Consider the following 25,169-nt stretch of genomic DNA (forward strand, 5'->3'; position numbering starts at 1 on the left):
TTTGGATTGTTTTGTTTTTCATCTACACACACTGTGGTGATGCTGACTGCTGGGCTGAGTGGTGCCGTAAATTGCTGGCATTTTCTCCAAGCCATCTGCTGTGCGAGTATGTGCGCTTAATGGCTGTGTGTGTATATGTGTGTGTATGCCTGTGTGTGTGTATGCCTGTGTGTGTGTGTATATGTGTGTGTATGCCTGTGTGTGTGTATGCCTGTGTGTGTGTGTATATGTGTGTGTATGCCTGTGTGTGTGTATGCCTGTGTGTGTGTGTATATGTGTGTGTATGCCTGTGTGTGTGTATGCCTGTGTGTGTGTGTATATGTGTGTGTATGCCTGTGTGTGTGTGTGTTAATGGTTACATACACAAAAACAGTCTAATTGCCCTCTTTTTGAGAGACATGGACGAAGTATTAGCTTCATCTGAATCAACACTGCACATGAAAAAACATGGCTGGTGACTGAACCAAGTGTCTAGATACAGTAGATGAGGAGGTGTGTGGGGGTGAAGAATGTGGATTCATTTAAGAGGAAGAAAAAGGAAAATGCAAATTAAAAAAAAAACTGTGTAGGTTGGTAGTATACTTCACTTGAAACAAAATCTGGTATGTTCAGGGTCTGTAGTCACAAGGAAGCATCGATCACTGTTGTGTGTTTAGGCTGAGCTGTAAAAGTTTCAACACATTTCTGCCTCGTTCCCTACTCATGCAAGTTTCGAAAGGGGGAACTGGTTCTGGAAGTATTTTTTGCCACTCTGATTGTCCATTTGAATTATATTAAAGTTCCTCTCCAGACATGTTTTAAGCTATGTAAAAATACTCTGCCCTGAGTAATATTTTGTTTAACATTGTTTCCCACATAAAAAGTGTAATAAATGGGAAGCACATCTACTCTTATTTCCTCATTGAGAAATTCTGGATCAGACCTTGTGCCCCACCCACCACCTGCTGGCTCCAGGTGTACAGGTGAAAGAGCAGAGAGTATCGAGATGGTTAGAGGAGGAAACATCAGAGAGACTCAGCCACATGTTTGAGCCTCAGTCAGACCCAGACTCAGTTGAGGAGTCTGTTGAAACCAGAAACTTTTGTATATAATAAAACAGCTGGTCAGCGGTATCAGACTGTGGCAGTTTGTTACTGAAATCTGTAACAAAACACTGAGCCATATTTGGTGAAAACATCTAACATTGACTCAAAATCCCAAAAGTAATTTGATTAAAACTGAAAATGTATTTTCAGGTTTCTATAAAACCTAATCTCGAGCTTTCTGCTATGTTTGCAACAGAAATGTAGGTTCAGTGACTGGATCACTCACTGAAACCTCTGTACTTACATTTTTATGTACACAGGTTTGTTCATATGCAATTTCTAACACAGCTGCTCATGTGTTATACTGATAATTCTACCAGCAGAGCTTCATGCCTGTCCAAGCCTTGGAAATGTGCCAACTACCAGTCACCTAACATCATCCATGCTAAAAAACAAAACGGACTTTCATTTCCAGAACCGTGGACACCTGAAATATCTCTTCCAAGTTAGCGATCAGATTCACAAAATGTCTATACGAGCCGAAAGATAATCATTTCAAAACCTGTCTATTTGTGATTGAACTAGTCTGACAATGTTTGGATGGTGTGGGTGAACTGACCTATAATATACTGCAGGACCTCTTTTAAAAAACATAACAAATCTGGAGTATGTGACTGGCCTAACAGCTGAAAGACACACGTCTGGACTGAAAGGCCAGTGTGGTGTAATCTCATGCACCATCCAGGCAATCAAGCCTGAGGATGAATCCTGTAAACCACTAACATCGCTAACATCTTCCCTCATATCTCATCTTCTCCCACCTCATCTACTGCGGGGGCCATCCAGTAAGGTCAGGGCGAGCCCGCTGATTGACATTTGGCATTTCTGTGTGTTTGCGCGGCCGCCTCTGGTATTTGCTCTTCTAATAACAAAGTCAGGTAGAGGGCAGAGGCGTGGGGGCAAAGACGTGCTGTCCTGCCTAACAAGCTAAAAGGGCTTTTACACAGCTCCCGTGAACTTGTCGGCAATGAAATATTAGCCGCAGTAATAATCAAACAGAAAGTCATATTTAAAATAGATAGAAAGATATGTAATGAAGCAGAATGTAATCAGTCATCTTACCTCAGATCCATCATCCCCATGTAGGCCATATTTAATTAGTTGACATTAGAGCCCAGTGAGACTGCAACATGCCTCACTGTAGCTTAACACCTGGTTTCAGACACAGACCCACCACTGCGTCATTGAAACCTTTTGATGGACACAAATCGATGCCTCTGCAGCTTAATGATGATTCAGGCCTCAAGATGACAATTTGGTATTATCCCCTGGATTGTCAATTAGACTGAACCGCAGCACAGCCCAGTGGATCGGTTATTCAAAGGAAAGAACATCACATCAATCCATCTGCTCCTTAAAACACAAAGCTCTTAAAAAAAAAAAAGAAAAGAGAGAAACCACAACATGAATCAATATAAGGCACTGGTATCTTGGAAGACAGATTAAGACCTGATTATAAACCGAAACTGATTGGATAAAAAAAATGCAGTAAATGCGCTGCTGCCCATCGTGTGTGTGCAGCAAATTAGTCAAGATCAAGGAGGGATTGACTGTCCTTTAAAAGGGGACAGTCATCTCTAAGTCTCTCAGATGTACTGAGACTGGGTTCAGTCCTTTTCATACAAAAACATGATCCGCTTTACTGCAACATTTAGACTAAAGTGTTGAGGAAATGAAAAAGAGGATGGTTCCATTCAGATTCTTGCCTGTTTTCTCCCCATCCACAGTTCATCAATAACCTCATATAAGAGATCTAAATGCACTATTGACTGCACTGTCACCAGTCCTGATGATGTGGAATCTTTTTTTTCTTTTTTTTTACGGATGGCGACCTCTAAAAAAGTATAATATGCTTCCCTCCTTTGATCCAGAGCCCCATCAAACCTCATTACAATGTACTGCCATAGATAATGGCTCAGAATGATTTCTGAGTCATTATGATCTCCAGGAATTAAAAGTTATCATTACATTTTTAAAGTTTTAACAAGTTAAGAAGATTTACTCACAAAACATGTAGTCAGTTTATACATTCTGATGTATAGTTATAAATGTAACTACAAATGATACTAAAAAGGAAAAATTAGCTCCACCTGGTCCAGCTACAATATTAAAGGATAGGTTCACACAATCTTCACATATGTAAATCGGTCGGTTTCTGCCTCCTGTCTCCACTGGCTGTGAAAATTTCCCTCCCATCACAGTTCTAACGTAAGAGTAAATGGAAAATCCACCGTCCTCGCTCTGTGAAAATATGCAAAGTTGATCTAAAGCTAAAATGAAAAGTTACAATCTTACAGTCCAGCTATGGAAGCTCAACAGGGACACCTTGTCCAGAGGAAACATTTTGTACTAAAAAGACTGTAACTTTGTTTTACTCAGTAAAGGCGCTGAAAACTTCTTCCACCACTTCTTTTAAACTTCACCACCAGAAATATCAAGGAGAGATACTGTCTCTACAACACTAATACTAAAACGTGTCTGTAGAAGAGTGCATCTAAAAGGAGTACTGAAGCTGGACCTGACGTTTGTTCAGCTTTGTACACTTTACACTCTTTACACTGCATTTTATATATTTCATTTTATCTTGTACAACTACTGGTGTGTGATGGCATTTGAGAAGTTTGGGATTTTTGTTAATTGAAAAGAACATGTACAGATGTTTATAACCCTGACTGGGGTACCAAAAAAAGTAGAAGCAACAGTGAGGGGATTGATACAGAAACAATGTAGTTATCTGTTTTCTGTTGCTGAAAACTATAAACTATAAACTTTTTACTCCCACCTTTAAGTGTGTAGGGCGTGTGCAGGGTGTGTGCAGGGCGTGTGCAGGGCGTGTGTAGGGCGTGTGCAGGGTGTGTGTAGGGCGTGTGCAGGGCGTGTGGAAGGCGTGTGTAGGGCGTGTGCAGGGTGTGTGCAGGGTGTGTGTAGGGCGTGTGCAGGGTGTGTGTAGGGCGTGTGCAGGGCGTGTGCAAGGCGTGTGTAAGGCGTTTGCAGGGCTTGTGCAGCAAGTTAAGAGAACTTCAAGGTGAAGTATACTTAAATTGTTACTGTTCACACCTTATCTGTAAATGTTCACGCAGCTGCCTTCTTCTTTTGTTCAGATAGAACTGTACATCATCCCACTAATGTGCTGTGGGGATGTACACAGTCTGTACTCACTGAAATTACAAAATGGCTTCCACAGGACCTCAGTTCAGGAAATATACTTGTCTATGGAGGGCAACATCACCTGTGAGTTGCAAGAAGTAAAGAAAATGTGCTGCTGTTGTCTAAAAGTCCTCCTCACCCCATCAGGAATATTAGGAGCATGTGACGTGGATGGGGGCCCTCGGGGGGGGGGGGGGTCTATGCTGAACATCTTGTCAGCTTGTTCTCAGCTTAGCTGGACGCTGCCGCCTCCAGTCATCACACCTGCCTGTTTGTCTGCCTGCACAGATGATGATAATGGCCTGTTGGCTAGAAGTACACATGTATTATCCGTTTATAAGCACTTATCCTTAAAAGGCCTTTTCATAAGTAGAGAAAGCCTGCGTGTGTGTGCGTGCGTGCGTGCGAGCTGGTTTATTGTCATTATTTTACATGTTTCCTGTGTTTTTCTTCTCTCCTGTGGTTTTATGAGACAAAGTATTTGCCAAGATGACAGATAATTGAGGCGACTTTTTTTTACCTGTAGTTCTGTGATTAAATATTGAAAGGTTAACTTCCCCACCAGAAGTCACTTGCTACATCTGTTCTTTTGTGGTTGCTCAAAAATGTGATGATTACAAAACATAGTTAACCTGAATTTGTTCTATGCTCAGTTTTGCCTCGTGGCTGTTTCATTTTTTACAAATTAATTGGTGGTGGCTGTTGTTGTCGTTGATGCACAAGCAAAGGGGCCTAAATACATGAATCTACCACTGGCTCCATTTAGTTAAACTATGTGACCATATTTAATATTACAGCAGAACTGGAACTAACACAACTGGTTTTAACACTATAGCTGTGTAAACAACACGCTCAGTTTGGTCGTGATGCTGAAAGAAGCCACTGATCAGCTGAAGAGGATCACTGGTAGCATATTGCAGCTTGTGTGTCCAAACCTTGGCTGTTTTCTCAGCTTGATGTTTGGTAACAATACAGTGTACTCACTGGTCATTATTGTAGCTATCTGTACTCTCTACACTATCTCCTGGTACTTGTGTTGGTTTCCTCTGGGTGCTGCAGTTTCCTCCCACAGTCCAAAGACATGCAGGTTAGGTTCATTGGCTCTAATTTGCCCATAGGTGTGAATGTGAGCGTGAAGGCCTGTTTGTCTCTATAGCCCCTTTTACACTGCCTGTTCGAGGTGGGAATGCTGCACCTTTATTCTGCCTCACCATTCTATATAAAAGGTACAAACACAGAATGGGGAAGCATTATTGCCTCTATGCCAGCAGTGGAGGTAATCACAGAGCCGGAATAGCGCTTGTGTAAAAGTTGGAGCCGGCATGGATGGACAGATACCAACACTGTTGTGTTACACCTCACAACTCTCAACTCCAGCATGCTCTAAAGTCTCATGCAGGGGCAGTAATATGCCGACTGTGTTTGGTTCAGTGTAAACAAGCAAAGGCGGCATGATGAGGGGTCTTCTTAATGGCAGTATAGCAGGATCTCTGTATAAAGGGGGATAATGTGTCAGCCCTGTGAATGACTGGTGACCTGTTAAGAGTGTACCCCACCTCTCATCCATTATTAGCAGGGATGGGCTCCAGCCCCCCCACAACCCTCAAGGATAAGCAGGGTGTAGCACCTTTTAATAACTGTCAGCCTCTGGCCTGCAATTTTCATCATTTGTCCTAGGTGTTTTGTTGCCACTTCTTTATTTTTCACTTGGGGACCAGTACCTTTTCCTTCCAAGAACTAATAACGTTAGCTAACATTATTTACTGAGACATTACTGAAGACGTTACCAAGAGAAAAGATGCCTCTTGTTAAATGTGCAACAGGGCAAACAGCAAAATTAACTTCTGAAGAAGACAGATTTCTGGGCCGCAGACACTGTTTTATAGTTTGCGATTTTCCAAATGTTTGCAGGTTGTTGAACAAGTCTGTAATACAGTTCAATACTTGTCCTTCTTTCACTTACTGTGTCATTTTATTCTTTGATGAAAAATGTAAAATATTTGGTCATTGTAGTTTATTTGTTAGTTTTACTCTCATGTTCCACTTGGAAAAAAATTCAATGTTTTTGTTGACAAAATTAATACTGGTAAACACACACACGTAGTAGTACTACAGAATCTACACATTAATGACATGTCCTATATGTTCACCACTGCAGACCAACAGAAAGAATTTTGTTGTGGATTGTGATTCATAGACCAAAAAAGTGTTTATCATGTTTCTCTACCTCTTTATCACCTTCATCTGTGTGTGTTTATTTGTGTTCATGTTTTATCAGAAAGCGGATGACCGAGAGAAGAGGCAGGAAGCCCACCGCTTCCATTTCGATGCCATGTGAAGGAAACTGCTGCATCATGGGAGAAGATCCTCTCCTCCACTCCTCCGCCCGCCCCACCACGCCTCCTTCACACACACATTTTCACACAGACTCATTTCAAGGGCCAATAAATGGATCCTCATTTGCACCAAAACGTTTCTTTTTGATATTTGTCAGTCCTCGAGTCAGATGTGAAATATTTATGTTCCATTTCATTTATTCATTCCAGTGTTAGAAGTACAGGAGCTGCAACAAGACCGTGGAGACAGAGAGAAATCCTAATGGAGATCACTGACAAGTTTAAAGCAGGGATTTCTTTGGACTGGCTGCAGTTAGCAGCTTCATCAAAAGTGGTGTTAGTAGAGTGTTTTGACAAAATGACTTAGATTTCTGTTCAAACTCCCGACAAGTTACTTTAACTGTTTGTTTATTGGATCACTGGAATGGATGCAGCTTTGGCACAAAGTGTTGACATGTGTATTGCTTCTTGAAACCCACGTGTGTGTTACTGTCCATTGTCTTTGTCTAGTTGATTCACCTCTGTTTTTTTTTTTTATCTGACTTGGATATTGTAAAAAGCAAAATACATCATGTTTTATGACCTGGGAAATTAAACTGAAATGACTTCTCTAATATCAATCTCAGCTTTGCAACTGCAGCAGCAACTGGTGCAAAGTGAACAAAAATGGATGCATGATCTTTCTTCTACCAATCTCACTAAAAATGATGAATGGCCTTTTAGGTTTGCTGAGTGCAGATTCATCTTTTTCACACTGTATTGTATCACAATGCATCATGGGAGTGCCAAAAAAGGAGTTTCTAAGTTGCATCCTTTAAATGTCTAATACTACTGCATCGAGGCTCGGAGAAGAGTCTAAAAACAGTTACTCCAGTTTGTTTCAAGATGTAGGTTTAATTTTCATTGTGTCTCTGAAGTTAATTGGGCCAAACGCTCTGGTGTGTTCCGATAGTTGTTTCACAAGAATGAGCTCATGCCTTTCTAAATGGTTTGCACTTTTTTAACTAATGATTAACTGTGGGTGTATGTAATTTATTTTGTTTTGTGGATTTGATTTGCAAATGAATGTTGAAGCTACTAAATGTGTTTACTTACTGAGGCTGAGAATAAAGGTTTCTCCTGTTTAAATCAGCCCCGGGTTGGTTAATTTGTGCCTTATTAGACTTCTTGTCTTGTTAATGTTGCGTTCTCCTTAAAGCTGCTTGTGAAATAAATAGATACACATTAAGTCCCAGACCCACAATTTACCATTTAGAATAGTTCTTCCCCTGAAACTCCTTTCTAAGAACATCCTTTGTTTATTTTGTAGTAGGGAGGCTAGAGGGAGATTTACACTTAAAAATAATAATTTTTATATGCTCTTCGTTATCTAAATTTATAGTGACTGAAGCAGCACAGAAATTAAACTGCCTTTAATTTTCCACAGGACCCCTGGAGCCCCCTTTGAGCAACCCTCTGGGCCCAGCACCCCATCTCAGGAGCCACCCTGCTAAATAATGCATGGATGGAGTCAACCCTCCCTGCATGGCAAATGAGAGTACGATTGTCTCAGGCGCTGCAGTCTTTAAGCAGAGCATAAGCATTGCAGAGCATGTATGTCACTCTAACATGTACAGTATTGACAGTCAATAGCTGTGTGCATGTGTGTGTTTGGAGACGCGCACGCACAGGGGGAGAGAGATAGAAAGCGAGGGAGGGGGACTTAGAGCAAGGAGGGGGTGGTGCACTAGAGCTGTGTTAAGCTATACAGAGAAAACCAGAACAGTACAGGAAATTAGTGGGTTTGGCCTAAAAAAATAAAAGCATGGGGAAAAAAATGGAAAAGGTGAGGTTTAGGAGCACAATAGATCAAAGGCAGATTTCTTCAGGATTTGTATTTGATTAGTCAGAACCAAATATGCTTCTTGCAGATTCGGGATTTTATTAAGCTCTAAAATCAAATTTGGACTGAGACCAATGATCACATCGGTGGATTACATCAGGCATTTACACCCTTATGATGTTGGGGATATACACGGATAGATCTGTTCTGTCAATAGGTCTTTACAATGATAAATGAAAATATAAATAATTAAAATAAACAAGAACAACTGAATGTCTGTTAACTTGAAATTTAGTTTGGTTTCATAGCAGTAGTAGTGATCTGCAGTGGACAGTTGACAATATACAAAACCACGAACAATGTTGGCACAATCCGAGGCCTTGTTTTTTCACAAAACCTGGCCACAGTGTGGTTAACGCTCAATGTGTTGGTTGTTTATTCTGAATAAAGGCAGGAGAAACCAGCTTCCTCCTTTATGCATAATGCTTCCACCTTTTTTATTTACAACCTGCCCATGTTTCCCCACCAATATTAACAAGGCTTATTTCAATAGTAAATCCCCTACGTATAGTAAGACGATGTAAATACAAAAAAATCACCAGTGTCATTCTTCCTTGAAATCCTTTACTTTTTAGTTAATTGTTGAATTTGGAGAAAGTGCAACAAGTTCCCCAGTAAGGTTTTATTTTGAAAGAAATGACCGGAAAAGTAATTTCTTAACTGTGTGTGCTTTGACTGCGCTCATGACAAGCCACTCATTGATGTAAGCAGCGCCCACGGCTTAAATGAGCCTCGTTCAGGAGCATTTCTTAGTTCAGACACGGACGGAGATTAGACAGAGACGGACTCTCCTCCTTCTCCTCCTCTCCTCCTCCGTACTTTTCCTCCATCTCTCTCTGTGTCTCTCTCTATCCATCAGCCATCCAGATGCGTCTTTTGGATACCTACCTCTCCTAGAGCGCGTCTACCCGCCTGGATCAGTCCATCTCCACATGTCATCTGCACTGTGGTCCCACTGGAAGCTGTGTTTACAGTAACGATGCCTGGCTGAAGGGCTCACACCAGTGTTCATCTTCCAGCCCCACGCAGCGGAATCGCCGATTGAAGAGGAGCTTGGTGCCGCTGTCTTCTTGGAGCGTGGCTCTGCGTAATGGATTTACTGCTGGCGGAGAAAGAAAGTTGGATTTTGTGAAGAGCCCCGAGGACCCCTACAATGGACAGAATAGGAGGGCGTTTTTAGAAAGGTGCTTTTGAGTTGGAATCACACCGTGAGAGGAAATGCACAGAGGTGAGTTGAGGCTTGTATGAGCTGCCTGAGCATCCTCGTTGCGCGTCAGGGTCCGGTGCCTCGGGCAGAAACAATCGACAGTTTAATGAAATGTATTTAGCTTTTTGCCTCGTCTCTTTTCAGCACAATGGATGTTAAATTTGCAGCTGTCTTAGATTCAACACACGCCACAAAGCAATGAGTGAGGCGTGAAATTATCAAATGCGCACTATATGGATCAGCTTCAGTACAAAGTCCTCATTATTCTGTATGTTCCTCATAATCTGAGACACACGAGATAATCTACAGGAAAACTGTGCAAACTGACCACTGCCTTCCTCTGGCTCTTCCCTGACATCTCCCTTTCTCACTCGTTTATTTGTCTTTAGCATCAGCTTGCCCTCTTGTTACTTTTACGGCAAATCTTCCTGTTTTATTGTCCACATCACCCCATCGCCATTAACCGGTGGTGTTTAATCCACCAGTTCAAGTCCCAGCATCTGCTGATATGCCTCTTATTCTGTAAGATTCTGTCAAACCAGCAGATAGGTTCTTCTGGGCTTGGTTGGGTCTGGTTTGAGCCAACGTGTGCCCAGTCATTGTAAAAAATTATAATTATAATAATAATAAACTAAGATAGCCTCACGTGATATTGGTTTCATTAATACTCTGCTGCTCCGACCAATTAAACGCGATACATTACTTCACTGACGCTCCTGTCTGCTGGACTGTTTGAGCGTAATGTAAAAAGGACCAGAACCAGAGGTTTCCCCGCTGTGAGGAGTGCCTCTGTCCATAGCAACCTATGTGAGGGCAGCCTACTTGAGATTCATGACTGTAATGGACAGATAAGGTCAAACACTATTTGAAATCCATACAGGGGCGATAAAACCGTCAGGGGGCATTAAGTGTTTCCAATATGTGGACGTAAAAACGTCTGGTCTGTCACAAAGACTTTGTCTCCAGAAATGTGGCCACAAAGAGAAGCACGTTTGGAGGTTTCCGGTGCCACAGTTTTTTTTTTTTAAATAACGTGAAACAGTTTTTTGTGAATAAAATAGACTCGTGTTACTTCACGCTACTCACAACCAGGGTCCAACATTAGAATATTTCTCCTCCGTGGAGAGGGAAGCCGTCCAAGTTCACTCATGTCTTGCACCAGCGATAGTCTGCGCGCGTGCTGCCGCTGCTGCTCAAGCGACTCCAGCTTCAGCCACGGTCTCGCGCCATCAGCACCTGAGGCACGCGCCGCAGCAGACAGCTGCAACACCTCTTGATGCGTTCAGTGAAGCGTTGTTGGTGCTGTGGCGGGGGCAGTTTACTGCAGTAGCTGTGTGGTTAAACAGGTAAATAATGTAAATATGTTCGTTGGTCGTTAGCTACCATTTAAATGCAGAGTTAACTGTTAATTGTAATTACTTATAACGATTAGCCGGTTTATAGTCTAATTATGAGTGGCTACAGGTGTAGTCTACCTTCAGGCTGTCACTTCTTGTCATGAACCACGTCACAGACACGAGACGAAAAGTCATTTCTTGCATTATGAAGCTTTATTAGTGGCTTTACTGTGGTAGACCCATTCTTGCCTTGCCTCATTAAGCTTTAACTTGCTAATTATTTAACCTATTGTCTGGTGGCCTATTTGTAGCTGGTATGTCGTTGTAGTTTGTGTCATATAGACCTAATTAAGGCCACACTTGCTTATTTGGACAGGATACAAAAAAAGTCCTTATTAACAGGTTTTATGTCATTTCTTCAGTCCTGGGTTGTAGTAGGCTGTGGTGGCCTTTTTTGTTCTCTCTCGTCAGTTTTGAGAGAATAAAGCAGATTACAGCTTTAACTTGGCTTGTGAGCCCAAGTGAGAAGTGATGTAAAATGACATGAGCTACCCGCGGTCATTTTTTATTCTGTCGTTCTTTAAAAGGAACAGAACACATCTTTCAGTGGGATAAGACAATGCCTTAAAACATTGTCGGGAATAATAGGAACTGGCCTACACATCCATGACTCAACCTATCAGTATGTGGAGACCTTACAGATAGTGAGAGTGGTGCTTTTTGTGACATATGCCATTCTTTGTATAGAGTTGTGTTTTCACAGTTACATTATCATTCATCATCCATTTCATACACCATCACCAGTTCTTCCCTTAGTCTTGAAGTGACACTGGCTGCAACTCTTATTTAGCTTGTGATTAATTTATAATGTTACAAAAGATGTTACAAATGCTTACATGAATTATTTAATTTCTGCCTAATAACTTTATTTAAATATTTATGTGCTTGATAAACATTTCTGCCACTGCAGCTCAAGGTAACGTTTTATCTCAAGACATTTACAGGCTGGAAAAAATAATGCTCGTACAGAGTCTGTTTTGTTGATATTTCCAAACAAAAGGCCTTGAAAGGAAGACAAGTTTCACATTTTGAAGTAGTAGCTTTGTAGAGGGCAGCAGTAGTCTACAGTGTAAACTGTCTATACAAGATTTAGTGAGGCTTGTAATGTGAAAAAGCTTCAGTGAGAACCTGTTATTTGCGTTTGGGTGGCCTGTTGTCTCGATGTGCCTGTGGTAGTTCACACTCCCACCTACGATACTTCATTGCAAGATAATGGAGATAGAAGTAATGAAGATCCAGGAGCCTCGGGGGCCGTGTGTATGTGTGCATTTCAAAATGAGTCCATTCAAACATGCATGCTCACTGGAGCATTTGTGTTCACTGCTTATGTTAACCATGCATTCTTCTTCATGAGACCCCCACCCCGCTCTCGCTCTCTCTCTCTCTCTCTCTCTCTCTCTCTCTCTCTCTGTCTCTCTCTGTCTGTCTCTCTCTCTCTCTCTCTCTCTCTCTCTCTCTCTCTCTCTCTCTCTCTCTCTCTCTCTCTCTCTCTCTGTCCTTCTCTCCCCCTCTCCTCCCTCAGCCCTCCATCCTTCCTTCCATTATGCAACGTGCCAGGCTCGCGCTCACTCTCTAATTTGATGTGAACAGGCCAACCTATTATGAACTCAGTGGGGATCAGGTCTACAGCGGCTTATCAGAGCAAGGCAGTGTCAGAAGCTGTAACATGCTCGCCCCTCAGTGCAGATATCATTGTAATACAACGTATTTCACCTATTGTCTGTAACCATGCTCTGCCCAGATGCCTGTCTTCTCATCAGAGCTGTAAGCTTCAGAGCCTGTAATCCTGTTTTTCCTACTAATGCTTTATGTTTCTGGTGCCTAGAGGCTGCAGATTAGTGGGTTAGAGTCTTGTGGCTTGGATGAGAGTTGATGGTTTGAAACTGTCTTTAATGAACTACTACTTACTACTGCTATTACTGTCATTACCGCTACTTTTAGATGTCATGACTACCTCACTACGCTTTAACGCAACGGCTAATAATACTTTTTCTCTTCTGCAAGTATCTGTGGAATCAGTCACGTTTTATTCAAACCTGTCAGTATAAAACTGACACAATTAATTAATTGACTACTATTTTCAATACTTTTTTTTATAAGCAATTAATTGTTAAATCATTTACTGGTTCCAGCTGCTCAACTGACAGCATTTGCTGCAAAGGTTTTACACTATTTGTGAGAAACCAAAAAAAAGTACTTTAAGATCTTTCAGGAAATACAAAGGCATTCGTCACTATTTTATGACATTTTATAAACCAACAATTAATCTAGAAAATAACATGTAGCAGTTAAAATAATCATCGGTTGCAGCCATAGCTCAGCAGGATGATAAGCACTGGACCACAAAGCCAAAATCAAGAAATGGATGAAAACAACTCGAGTAGAAGAATGCTGAAAAGTTACATTAATAAGATTGAACCATATCAAAAATGTCGTACAGTATCCATATTGCTTAAAGTTTAAATTTTAACTGTAGCAACTTCCATGCTCAGTATCTCTTTCAGCCTTGGAGCCCTATCATTTACAAATTGAATATTTCCCCAGCGCTGCCCTTTCATGAATGCTCTGTACTGACGTGTATGATGATATCCTGAACATACAGCAGTATCATGAAAACATACCTACACTGATACATAGCTCAGGATTATCTTCTCTCTCACAGCTCTCCTCCTCTTTTCTCAGCAACATATATTTTTTAAATTTACCAATTCAGTCAGAGATTTACTTAAAAATTGTATTGATCTATATTGTGTTCACGATTCATCAAGGTCGGGCGAAATCAATACTGCAGCTGGTCACACATACTTATTCTGTGGCTGTTTAGTGATTTCCATTTTGTCATTGTTGAACACTAAGATATAAATTCAGTGTTGTGTCACCTGTAACTAATGTGTGATATCTCTGCTTCACAGCGTGGATACTCTTCTTTATAATAGAAGAGGGTTTCGCTCTGGCACAGAGAACTAAAGGTAAGCCAGAGCTCAAATGCTTTTCTCTTCCGTTAATGTTGTTTCACAGGTGCTGAACCAGTCTGAAATAAGGAGGAGTTATCTTGTATCATAGGACAAAATGGTTCCTTTCTAATTTCTTCCTCCCTCTTTATCCCCTGTCTGTTTTTTTCCTTTTCTTGCTCCAAACCTCTTTCCACTCTTCCTGCCTTCCAATCATTCCCTCATTGATCCCCTGACTCAATAACCCATCTGTCTGTCTGTTCTCTGCTTTTCTGCTTCCAGAGTCCCCGAGCGAACATGGCGGCCAGAGCCCCAACCAGAATGACTGTGGCACATGGGTCCGTAACATCAATGGCGGCGTGTTCACATCGCCAAACTACCCCAACACCTACCCACCCAACAAGGAGTGCGTTTACATCCTGGAAGGTAATGAATACTTCATCTTCTGCCTTTGGTAGCTGTTGTTACCAGAACAGCTGACATGGTTTCCTTCACCTCTCAGCATATTGCCTCCTTTAGTGAACGTCATTAGTCTGACTGACATTGTTTTATGTAACCTTGCCCCTATCTGATTTTGTGTTCTTTCGCTGGCGGGCAATCAGCCTGACATTTTCCGAATGAGCCGTCCTGAATTTGTTCCACAGCGCAGTTAAAGCCTTTTGAAGATGATGGGAAGTGGCTCATTGTGGGTAGCCCTGACTTCTGGCCTCATCAGAGTAGTGCTGTGTTCATCGATATTGGCTGGATGGGCCAGACGACTCTGCTTTTGAATGAAACATAAAAGAGATGAACATCTGCTACACATTTGAGCTTTGGCGTTATTTCTCAGAATTGCACTCATCCTTGTCAACACTTTAGTGTTCACCATAAATAATCACATCCATCAGTAATCTGGTGGCCTGCTGCACATGAGACATAATGGAGCGCATCATTAGCAGCTATAGGAGACGAAGAGACGTTTTCATACTAAACTGATGAGTTGTTTGTCCATGAAGTTAAAGTACAGCCTTTAATGCAGATGAGATGTGTGCTTGGTGCTCTTCTTGCCATGGTGGGTAATAGATTTTACACATGGCTCAAGGGCTCCCCCTGTGGACAAAGCAAGCCCACACCTATTGTTGATGAAAAAGCCGTGACTCCATCACAGGGAGGTGCAGCAGTACATCACAGTCGGTCTGGGAAGCGACAGATGGAACCTGTCATTTACTATTATTTGGTCTTGAATGGCTTTAGTCATATTCATATCCGAGCTGCAGTGTTGAGCTCTTTTCTTCTTCCTCTCAGAGAGATGCTCACGTTTGGCATACGTGCTAATCAGATAGCTTTGTAATCATAATTTGTGGTTAGTGAGGCTCATTGATTGTGTCATGTCCCCTAGTTCATCGGCTCAATAGATCGAGCAATTATACTTAAGGCTCTTTCTGTATCAAACTGTGTGATATGTGAGTGTGTGTGTGTGAGAGAGAGTGAGATGGAAAGTTGTAGAGAGAAGGAGACTCAACTCACCAGGGAAGGAGGCACACAGATAGCAGGAAGTGCAGGCATACAGGCTGCTCTTTCAAGCAGAAAGGAAACACTCAGGCTTAAATTCAAAAAGCAGAGACACAAATTCTCACAGAGAAAATAGATTATTTTATTTCAGTTACACACTGTACTGTGCACATGCACCACTCTTGACCACGCTCTTTTTTCTGTAATGGCACTTGTTTGACTTCACCATGCCTGAGATGAGTCAGAGCCCTCCTCCGAATCACCTGCATCTTTATTCAGTATGATTCATCTCCCAAGGCAGGCATGACTTGTCCGTCCTCAGTGTGGGAGGCGGGGTGATGTCATTAATGAGCTCTGACCATTCAGTACATAGACATATTCTGGATTTGCATGACTGATGAACTTGTAAACTGCAGTTCATGCTGTGATTGCAGTGTTCTGGACACACTGACACTGAGACAGCAGTGCTGACATTTCAGACTGTGTCTCTGTTTGTGTATGCTTGTATGCATCTGTCCATTGTACATGCATTTGTGTGATGCATGCTTGTATATGTGAATATGCACCTTCATATTTATGATTAAAAGACAAAAATAATGAGTGTTTAGCTTCTTCTTTTCTGTCATTCTGCTTTTGCATAGTTTGCAGGTGCAGAAATTAGTTTATAATGGTGTTTACAACAATCAGAAACCACAAACCAGAGCAAAAACAAAGTCTGGGAGAAGTAATTAGGTTAAGCACCTACTTTAATAATGGTCATTTCTTCTGGGATAACATCTGCGTAGAATCTTGCTTTGGGGTTAAGGGAGAGCAGCTATTTTATTTGGTTTATCTAGATTCTAGATTCAGAAAACACCACAATACGCATATGTGTGAAGAAACAAACAACCTCCTCATCTGGTACTATCACGCCTTAAGCGCACGTTGGTCATTGAATACATTTTAAAATTCATCAGCGATGAAGCCCGTGAAATGACAGAAAACTATTTTCCTTCACATTAATACTTTCTAACTGTCGCTCGATTATTGGTGTTCTTTCTGTAAATGTCCTGTCGTGTCTAAATGAAGCTATAAAGAACACTTACAGTAAAAGTCAGATATTATCTGAATGACAAAAAGCCATCACTTTAACATATTCCATGTCTGAGTAGAGCTTTAGATAACTAAGGACGGCACCCTGCACCTAGATCTGAGCTCATTTCTAAAAAGTTTGCTCTCTACACAGTCAGTTGAGCATCACATGAACTCGTATTTGACTTTACTTTTAATTCATGCTTTAGAATTCCATCCAGATGTTGCTTTGTGCTTCAAAAGCAAGATTTAATTTTGTTCTTTTCATGGATTTTTCCCCTTTGTTCCCCCCCACCCCACCCCAACACCCCCCACCCTTGCTCTGTTGTTCACCAAAGCTCTCCCCAGACAAAGGATTCAGCTGGCTTTTGATAAGAATTACTACATCGAGCCCTCGTTCGAGTGCCGCTTCGATCACATTGAAATCCGTGATGGGCCGTTTGGGTTCTCACCGCTCATCGATCGCTTCTGCGGGGGAAAGAACCCAGGCCTGGTCACGTCAACGGGACGCTTCATGTGGATCAAGTTCACCAGTGATGAAGAGCTGGAGGGCCTTGGCTTCCGCATCAAGTACACCTTCATTGCAGGTAGGCACGCCCAAAGTGTATGTCTGCAGTGAATGTAACTCCACTGTACACATCAAAGGTTCTGAGTAAGATGTGAGAAAACAGACAGGAGAATCTGATCTCAGTGTGACAGAGAAGATCCCACTCTTCCCTAAAACGTCATTTTTCTGCATTGTCCATATTGTTTGTGTTCATTACCAGTAAAAAGAGACTGAACATCAGCATGCTGGACATCCACAGGTCACCCACGAAGTCTCCAATTTTACAAACATTACAGGCTTTCTCCCTTCACTTTTCCTGGTCTTCAGCAGAGACACGTTGAACATCAGAGCCTTCTGAGTTTGAACCCAATATGCCTAGAAATCAGAGTCTCCCATCAAACGACAGATATTAGCTTCAAAAAGGCCCTTTTCTGCTTTATCTGGCCTGCCTCAATGGGATCTTATCTTCTGTTCTATGCTTACCTTTTTCTGCTGTGTGGATTGAGAGTCACGCGCCTCCCAAATCTTATCATTTCAGACCCTGATTTCCATCTGCACGTGGGCGGACTGCTAAACCCCATCCCAGGTAAGCTCGGCAGCATTTCGTCGGTTTGTGTTCGATCCCTTTTGAAGAGCTCCTCTGTGCTCAGAAGCTTACTGGAGGCTATCTATCTCTGCCTCTGATGTGAACGCTGAACACGCAAATGTACCTTGACAAGCACACAATTGTACATGAAGTGAAAGAATGTACATACACACTCATGCACAAATTTAAATACATGAAAGAACACACACCTCTTTTATCCTGCTCTTCCCTTCCTGTCTTCATGCCTTTGTTCCTCTGTCTTCTTATTGTCCTTTGTCCTAATCTGCTTCAATTCCTCCTTAAATCCTTTACTTCTTTAAATAAAATCCCTCATCTGTCCCTCTGTCTGTCATGCTGCTCTTCTTCCTACACTTTTCCTCTTTATTTCCTTCTCTTTATTCTTTCTCTCTGTTTTCTCTTCTCCTTTTTTTTGCTTCCTCCTTGTGACCCCTTTCTCACTTTTCCCATGTTTTATCCCTCTCTTTCAATCCCTTTCTCTTTCCTCTTACCTTTCCTCTGTGGCTCTACAGACTGTCAGTTTGAAATCGGAGGATGGGATGGGATCATTCGCTCCAGTCAGGTGGAAGAGGAAGAACGAGTGAAGCCTGGTGATGCTCTGGACTGTATCTGGACCATCAGGGCTCCTCCTCAGTCCAAGGTCAGTATAAAGGGCCATTTAAGGGAATGATGGTATGTGTTGCATCTGTCCTATCCTTCAACCTATGTTTGAGATCTCCATTTTATAATAGCTACAGTCTGGTCTAGGCTTTAATTTTGATGGCTCATATTCAAAGCCATTATAAAATACGCAAAAAATGTATGCCTTTACTTCATTAATGTAGTTATGATATAAAACTTCTAATCATCCTGAGATCTCACTGCATATTAAAGTGGCATAAAGCACTCAAGGACTTTTAGTAATCTCTCTTGTGGATATTTGTTAAAGACACTGATGCTGGCTCCACTGAATAGACTCCAACAACGTTGGAGGAATTTTAAAATTTCACATCTGAACCATCAGTAACGTTGCTCTCAGTGTTTTAGCATCTCATTCCCCTTGAAGACACTGAAACATTTGGTGCGCGTCTTTCTCAGTGCTAAGAATGTTTAATTTGGTAAAAGCACTAATGTTTTCTAATGATTGTAATCATTGTAAATGGCAGACAACAAGCTGGACCACATGACAAGTGATACAAAATCTCTATTCACAGGTTAAGCATGCAGTGTATACCAGAATCTATGAATAGTTATCCAAAAAAGGAAATCTGATGGGAAATTTCTCATAAGACTTTCCGTGTGAGCAGAGTTTAAGTTGGCTGTATATTCTGAATATAAACAAGAGCCGCAGCAGGTCAGAATTTCGAAATAGTTGTGGAGTCAACTCTAAACTCACCCTGTTCCACCTGTCTGTCAGTAGACTTGTTTCAGCACCTCACCTTGACATCTGTATTATTTTTACATTTTAATCTTTTGTCCTCTTACTGTAATAGAAAGTGTGGAGTCAGTGCATGTTTCAATAGTAAATTCTAGTATCAACATGATCAAAACATCTCCTGTCATCTGACCTTGTCTCACTTGGAAATTACTATTTGTCATCAGCACTTATAAATAAGTATGAATCACTTTTAATGTGCGCAGCAGCAGTTATAACTTTTGACCTGCTCTGCTCCAAAGAAAGTCATTAAGTAAACAGGCAGATGTTTATCTATAAAAGCCTGCAGTAGATTTCCTGATGTGAATATTTTTGTGTGAATGCATCTAGTAGTATTGTCTGCTCCAGTGTTTGAGAACAAGTCGGAATGGTCATGTCTGTATTGTGATTGTAATTTAATGCATAATGGATATGAGCAGTGCAGATACACAGAGATGAGGAAAAGCAATGCAGGCATATAAATTTTATTTATAAAATACAGCTCTGGAGATTCATAAGTTCATTTTCAAGCCAAGATTGAAAGTTGATGTGATGTGTTCTCATAAGTTCTGATATTTATGAGTGTATCTCTAAAACCCCATCGAATTTACAACCATAACCTGGCCAGCCTTGATTCACTACTGCTGTTTCTCCCTCGTGACTAAATGAGTCATCAGCACACTGCTATGCTATTCACTGGCCACACACACACACACACACACACACACACACACACACACACACACATATCTGTCACATACAGTTCTGTAAGCATTTACCCACGCACATGTGTATACACAGTAATATTTTATACATACACATGAAACATTCACGCATTACTCACACGCACTAACTTTTCTGACACAGACACAGATTTGTCCCCCGCAGTCACTTCACTGGTCCTACATGTGCAATATGAGGCAGCAGTGAAGAGGATCTGGATTTAGCAGCAGCTCTGAGTTGCCCAGTCAGACATTAGCTCAACGAAGCAGAAGAAACAGAGCAGCACATTCAGCAGCTACAGAAGAGCAGCTACTCAACTGCTGTGTGGTCGCAGGAACCTGTGTGCAAAATGTACTGTCTGTGTCATCTAAGTCACTGTTCCCCTGTGGCCAAGACTTGATCAAACAATTTAAAGACGTTTATTCTGTAATTACTTCACAAGATAAAACCTAACACTGCTACATGTAAGTATATGTAGGCTAACTAATGAGCAAACGACAAGCTGCTGTGCAGCCGGGTCACTGGTCACAGTGGTGTTCATGTGATTTACAGAGGGAGGAAATTCACTGAGGTCCTCTAATGAACACACCACAGGCTCGTTAATAGGCTTTTCACACACAGCCTTTAGACTTTACAGTAGGAAGAGCACAGGTGTTCATAAAACTAATGATGGATGACTTTGATTTAGCTGTTGAAGTCTGAGGGTCCTCGTTTTGTGCAGGGTAGTGCATTGTCACACTGTTTTTTCTTACTGGGACACACAGAGCCATCATTAATGTTATTAGTAACACCTGTGCTTTTCCTTCTGTGACATGTTAAAATGTCTGCTGTGGAAAACACCACAAGCTCAAACTCAAGTTGCTTCTCTCTGTTTTCCTCAACAAGTATTTTGGTCAGTTACTGGTCATGTCATATAAGAAGAAAAGCACATGTTTAGGTTTATTGACAACTCTCCAATACATCTGCAAAAATAGTACAACATATCAGAATAAAGTCCTGGACTTATTTCCGTCATTTGTTCTCGGTGTTTGCACAGTTCACCACCTCATCAAGATGGCAACAGGCTTTTAGTGTCCAACGTTAAGATACTAATAAATAAGGCTAAAGAAACATGAGTCATATAAACAAACAGTTTATCGTTGTTTTACTATTACTCACATATTCATGAAAGACACTAATTGTTTAACATTGTTCAAGATGTAGCCTAAATATTATTGGATTAAATGATAGTTTATAATAAATTATTAATATCTCCACATTCTATTAAGGAATATTATTTAGCAGCCATTTTTTAGCCTTTGCTTTAAAGTCAGGAGAGTTTGACTCTGCCTTAATTATGAGAGGTAATTTATGGCACTAAAATACAGAGAGAAATGCTGACCTGTTGTACACTTAAATCTATAAAATGTTAGGTTTGCTACACTGGCTCTGGCGTTACAGTTACTGTGTTCACCAACCATAATCTGGTGTAATAACATTTATAGTATTTAGTTAAGCCTGTTCTAGGACCCTGGTGCTGTGTATGCTCACTAACTGGAATGGCTTGTCTTTAATGTTAATGCTTTACACATCTTTACACCTGCTACGACAAGATGTTTGCTGTTTAAATGGTATATCCAGTGACACACTGATGTATTTGGGATATCTCTGCTGTGTAGTGAAGTTGTGTTTGGGTTGCTAAGTTTACCAGTTGTTGAATGGAAACAACACAGCTTACACTGTAAACTTCAGCATCACGAAACTTGTCTGAATTTCCCTCTGGTATTCACTGCTGTGTTAGCTGTGTGACCACAGCTTCTTGGTGGAATATTTGGACATTTCTGACTTTATAACTTGAGATGGACCAACCAAGCAGGGGACTAGTTTTGCAATCTGACGCCAGACTGCTTAATTTTTGAAGGAGGTGCTGGATCAGCTCACTGGCCCTCAGTCCCTGCAGCATTTCTCTGAATTGAGATGCAGCTGTGAGGAAAGAGAAGGGCGACGGGAGACATGGCAAGCAGCACCATGACAGATATTTTCAATTAATTCAGTTGCCAACTATCAGTATATGAATAATGCACGCTCGCATCACAACTTAGATTAGATTTACTTTGTTGATGTTTGATTCGATTCTCTGTCAGTGCATCTTCTATCCATCTTCTAAACTGTTCGTCCTGTTGCTGTCCCAGCTGCAGGGTTCTGCTCTAATCTGATATAGTCTAATCTGTTCTAGTCATTGTATGTGTCTAAACAGTTTTAGTCATATTTGCTATTTTACTATTTAATGCATATTTTTCATCTATTTGCATTCATAAAGCGTACAGTTGCTGATTATGTTTAGATAGCTGAGAGGTTAAACTCAGGTGTTCTGGTGTTCATGAGCCTCCACACTGATTTCCACCTCCTGTCTGCAGATCTACCTGCGCTTCATGGAGTACCAGATGGAGCACAGTAATGAATGCAAGAAGAACTTTGTGGCTGTGTATGATGGCAGCAGTGCCATCGAGAACCTCAAGGCCAAGTTCTGCAGCACCGTGGCCAATGACGTGATGTTGGACAACGGTGTGGGAGTCGTGCGGATGTGGGCCGACGAGAAGAGCCGACTCAGCCGCTTCCGCATGCTCTTCACTTCCTTTGTTGACCGTGAGTACCAGTCGTCTTGACAACATTCTGAAGGAGGAAGAAGGAAAAATAGGACCCAGGTCAAAAAGGCACCATATGTCATTGTCATTGTCACTACACTGTAACACCCAAAACATACGAGCCACTACATTATCCACACACAGAAACAGACACGAAAACATTGTGTCTGCATCAGTAGACAGACACCTCAGTGTCATTTCAGCCAGGAAAGCTAATTACACTGTGCTGTGTCTAGAGCACAGATATGCAAAAAACAATTATTTACTCCAGCATTTTTGAATAAAGCATCATATAATTTATTGATGTGCATGTCACAGCATGATACTGTGCTTATTATAGGGCACTTACAACAGGAAAATAGGATTTAATTTCCCTATTTTGGTACAAAGAAAAGCTGAGACGAGTTAATAGATCTACTGGAAGTAATCATACATTAAGCTTCATCATTCTTGAGGGACAAAGAAGGGACGAATGATGTTAAAGGTTGTACATTAGGTAACAGAAATTGCAAAGCGGGAAACTGTTTTTCTGTTAGCGCACCATAATATTTTCATTAAATGCCTGAATAGACTGAGATATTAATTGTCACATTCTCTTGCACACTTGCTAAACCCTGGGGTGAATGCTAATGTTGTCTTCATCAGCAAACCCATAACCATTGCAGTCAGAACTTAATGGCCTTTTAAATTCAGCAAGCGTGTTTTTTTTTTTTACTCTGAAATCCTTAAGACCATTTGGATCCTCATTAATTCTGATCACACAGTTCATCTTAGAGAAGTCTGAAGTCTCTTGAATGACTCCCAAACTTTATTTGGTCAGAGTCAGCCACTGACTCGAAGTTTACTTAGAGGTCAGGGGGAATCATTAATCTTTGTCACTCAGAGAACAAGATGAGCCTTTGCCTTTTGCACTCCATCATCCTCAATGGGCTCTAATCTTCCCACAGAACCCCCTCAGACATGTAAACCAGACACATTAAGGCTTTCCTAAGCCCACACATACACTCAAGACCACACACACACACACACACACACACACACACACACACACACTGCATACATTCAGACGTGAGGTGTGTGTGTGAGTGTGTAAGGAGGGATGTGGGAGGAAGAGGGTTGCAGCGTTGTTGACACCCTCTGAGAAACTGCATTTTGAAGGCGGGAGATTCATAATCAGTTTGGAAGTGATCACAGTGTCAGGGGAGCGACCCTGTCTGCAGGCTCACTGGGAGATAGATGGGGAAGACACTCCCAACACATACACACTCCTCTTCCACACACACACACACACACGTATACATGTCCCCTTGTCAAAGTTATTTAACCCTGAGGCAGAGGAAGCATGCAGGGAGAGGGAAGTGGAGGCTCAGAGCCCTCATCACAGTGGACCTCAGAGCAGGGGTGAGGCTGGTGGAGCAGACCACAATCTGTTTCAGTTGTGATAAAGACTCAAAGAGCGTGTCTGCACCTGCTAAAGCCTGTGTGGGCAAAAAAAGGAAGAAAATTCTTGTCAAAAGGGGTGAGGAAGGGCAGTATGGAGACATGAACAAGCCATAGGAGACAGAGGTTGAATATTAAATGAATATTATACTGAACCGTGTGCATAAAGCCTCATGGTGGGAGCGAGATTTGTCTATGTGAAAGCCATTTATAGGTAACCATGCCATGATGCTCTTTGTTCATGCGGAAAAGGAAAATTATAGAATATAATGGTTGTTACTCGATCTTCATGGTAGAGAGGAGATTTATGTGCAGCACCTGGAAATTCCTCGACATCCTCCTGGATCCATGCTCTTTATGCTTCTTTATTCATATTGTGGGTCTAAGAATAGAGACTATCCTTTGAGACAAATTTGTGATTTAGGATTTTGAGCTATATAAATAAAACTAATTTGACTCGTCTTATTTCAATAGATAAGAGGTAACAATGGAAAATACATTTCTTTAAACTCACTTTTAACACAGTTACATCTACTGAAACTCTGTGTGAAAATGTGACACTTCAGAGTACATCTTTTAAATAATGTACACTGCTCTCTTCCTTTAACCAGGGGCTGGTTTCAGAAAAGATTTTGTTGTTTGTCTTTGATCATTTTTTTATGTTGGACTTTGGTTTGGCATTAAACCTGATAAGATGCTCAAACATGTGTAGTTGTAGAACATCATCTCTTGAACTAATTTGCAATGTATTCAGTGTAAATTAAGATCCTATTCAAACTAATAAACATGGCTGACGGCTTAGTTGATAGTTAAGCTCAAATTTCACATTATATGTGAGATCTGTGTATGAGTCTTGACTCTCCTCCAGTAAATCAAAGCAGAAAAATTAAAAGCACAGTCGTAAATTTGCTACATCAGAACCTGATTTCCCAAAGCTTTTACTGTCGCCCCAAATGGTCTATACAAGACCCAGACATCTGCATCTTCCTCCTCCTCCTCTTCCTTCTGACTGGCAGTGCATAGATCTCCTGAGCTGAGCAGCCAGCATCAATTACTAGTCATCTCTGTCTCTGCCACCTAAGCCTTCATACATTAACAGTCACTGTAATATGGGGTGTCTCAGAGCACCTGCCTGACCATCTGCACCCCACAATGGCACAAAGCCATTTCTACCCGTACCCCCCGCCATCCCCTGCCTTCTTTTTTTTATCTTTTCCATATTCCTCCTCTCCTCCTGCTCCTATTTTTCAAACCGACCATGCAACCAACCA

At 41.4% G+C, this 25,169-nt stretch overlaps 2 protein-coding genes across 2 annotated transcripts in view; both read left to right on the forward strand.

Annotated features, from left to right (window-relative positions):
* The window catches only part of itfg1 (integrin alpha FG-GAP repeat containing 1), a 145,723-nt gene extending 138,024 nt beyond the window's left edge, over positions 1-7,699 (forward strand). Inside the window, exon 18 of the mRNA XM_023429726.2 lies at positions 6,511-7,699. Within this exon, the coding sequence (XP_023285494.1) occupies positions 6,511-6,570 (60 nt within the window). The 3' untranslated portion in view covers positions 6,571-7,699. The remainder of the gene's footprint in view (positions 1-6,510) is intronic.
* A 1,483-nt stretch (positions 7,700-9,182) lies between these two features.
* The window catches only part of neto2a (neuropilin (NRP) and tolloid (TLL)-like 2a), a 19,622-nt gene continuing 3,635 nt past the window's right edge, over positions 9,183-25,169 (forward strand). Inside the window, exons 1-7 of the mRNA XM_023429761.2 lie at positions 9,183-9,678; positions 13,967-14,023; positions 14,288-14,431; positions 16,906-17,154; positions 17,653-17,700; positions 18,231-18,358; positions 22,231-22,459. Coding sequence (XP_023285529.1) covers positions 9,669-9,678; positions 13,967-14,023; positions 14,288-14,431; positions 16,906-17,154; positions 17,653-17,700; positions 18,231-18,358; positions 22,231-22,459 — 865 coding nt within the window. The 5' untranslated portion in view covers positions 9,183-9,668. The remainder of the gene's footprint in view (positions 9,679-13,966; positions 14,024-14,287; positions 14,432-16,905; positions 17,155-17,652; positions 17,701-18,230; positions 18,359-22,230; positions 22,460-25,169) is intronic.

The sequence above is a fragment of the Seriola lalandi genome, unplaced genomic scaffold, assembly GCF_002814215.2.
Source record: "Seriola lalandi dorsalis isolate HSWRI2012SDOR001 ecotype SW California unplaced genomic scaffold, Sedor1 jcf7180002054898, whole genome shotgun sequence".
NCBI classification, from domain to species: domain Eukaryota; kingdom Metazoa; phylum Chordata; class Actinopteri; order Carangiformes; family Carangidae; genus Seriola; species Seriola lalandi.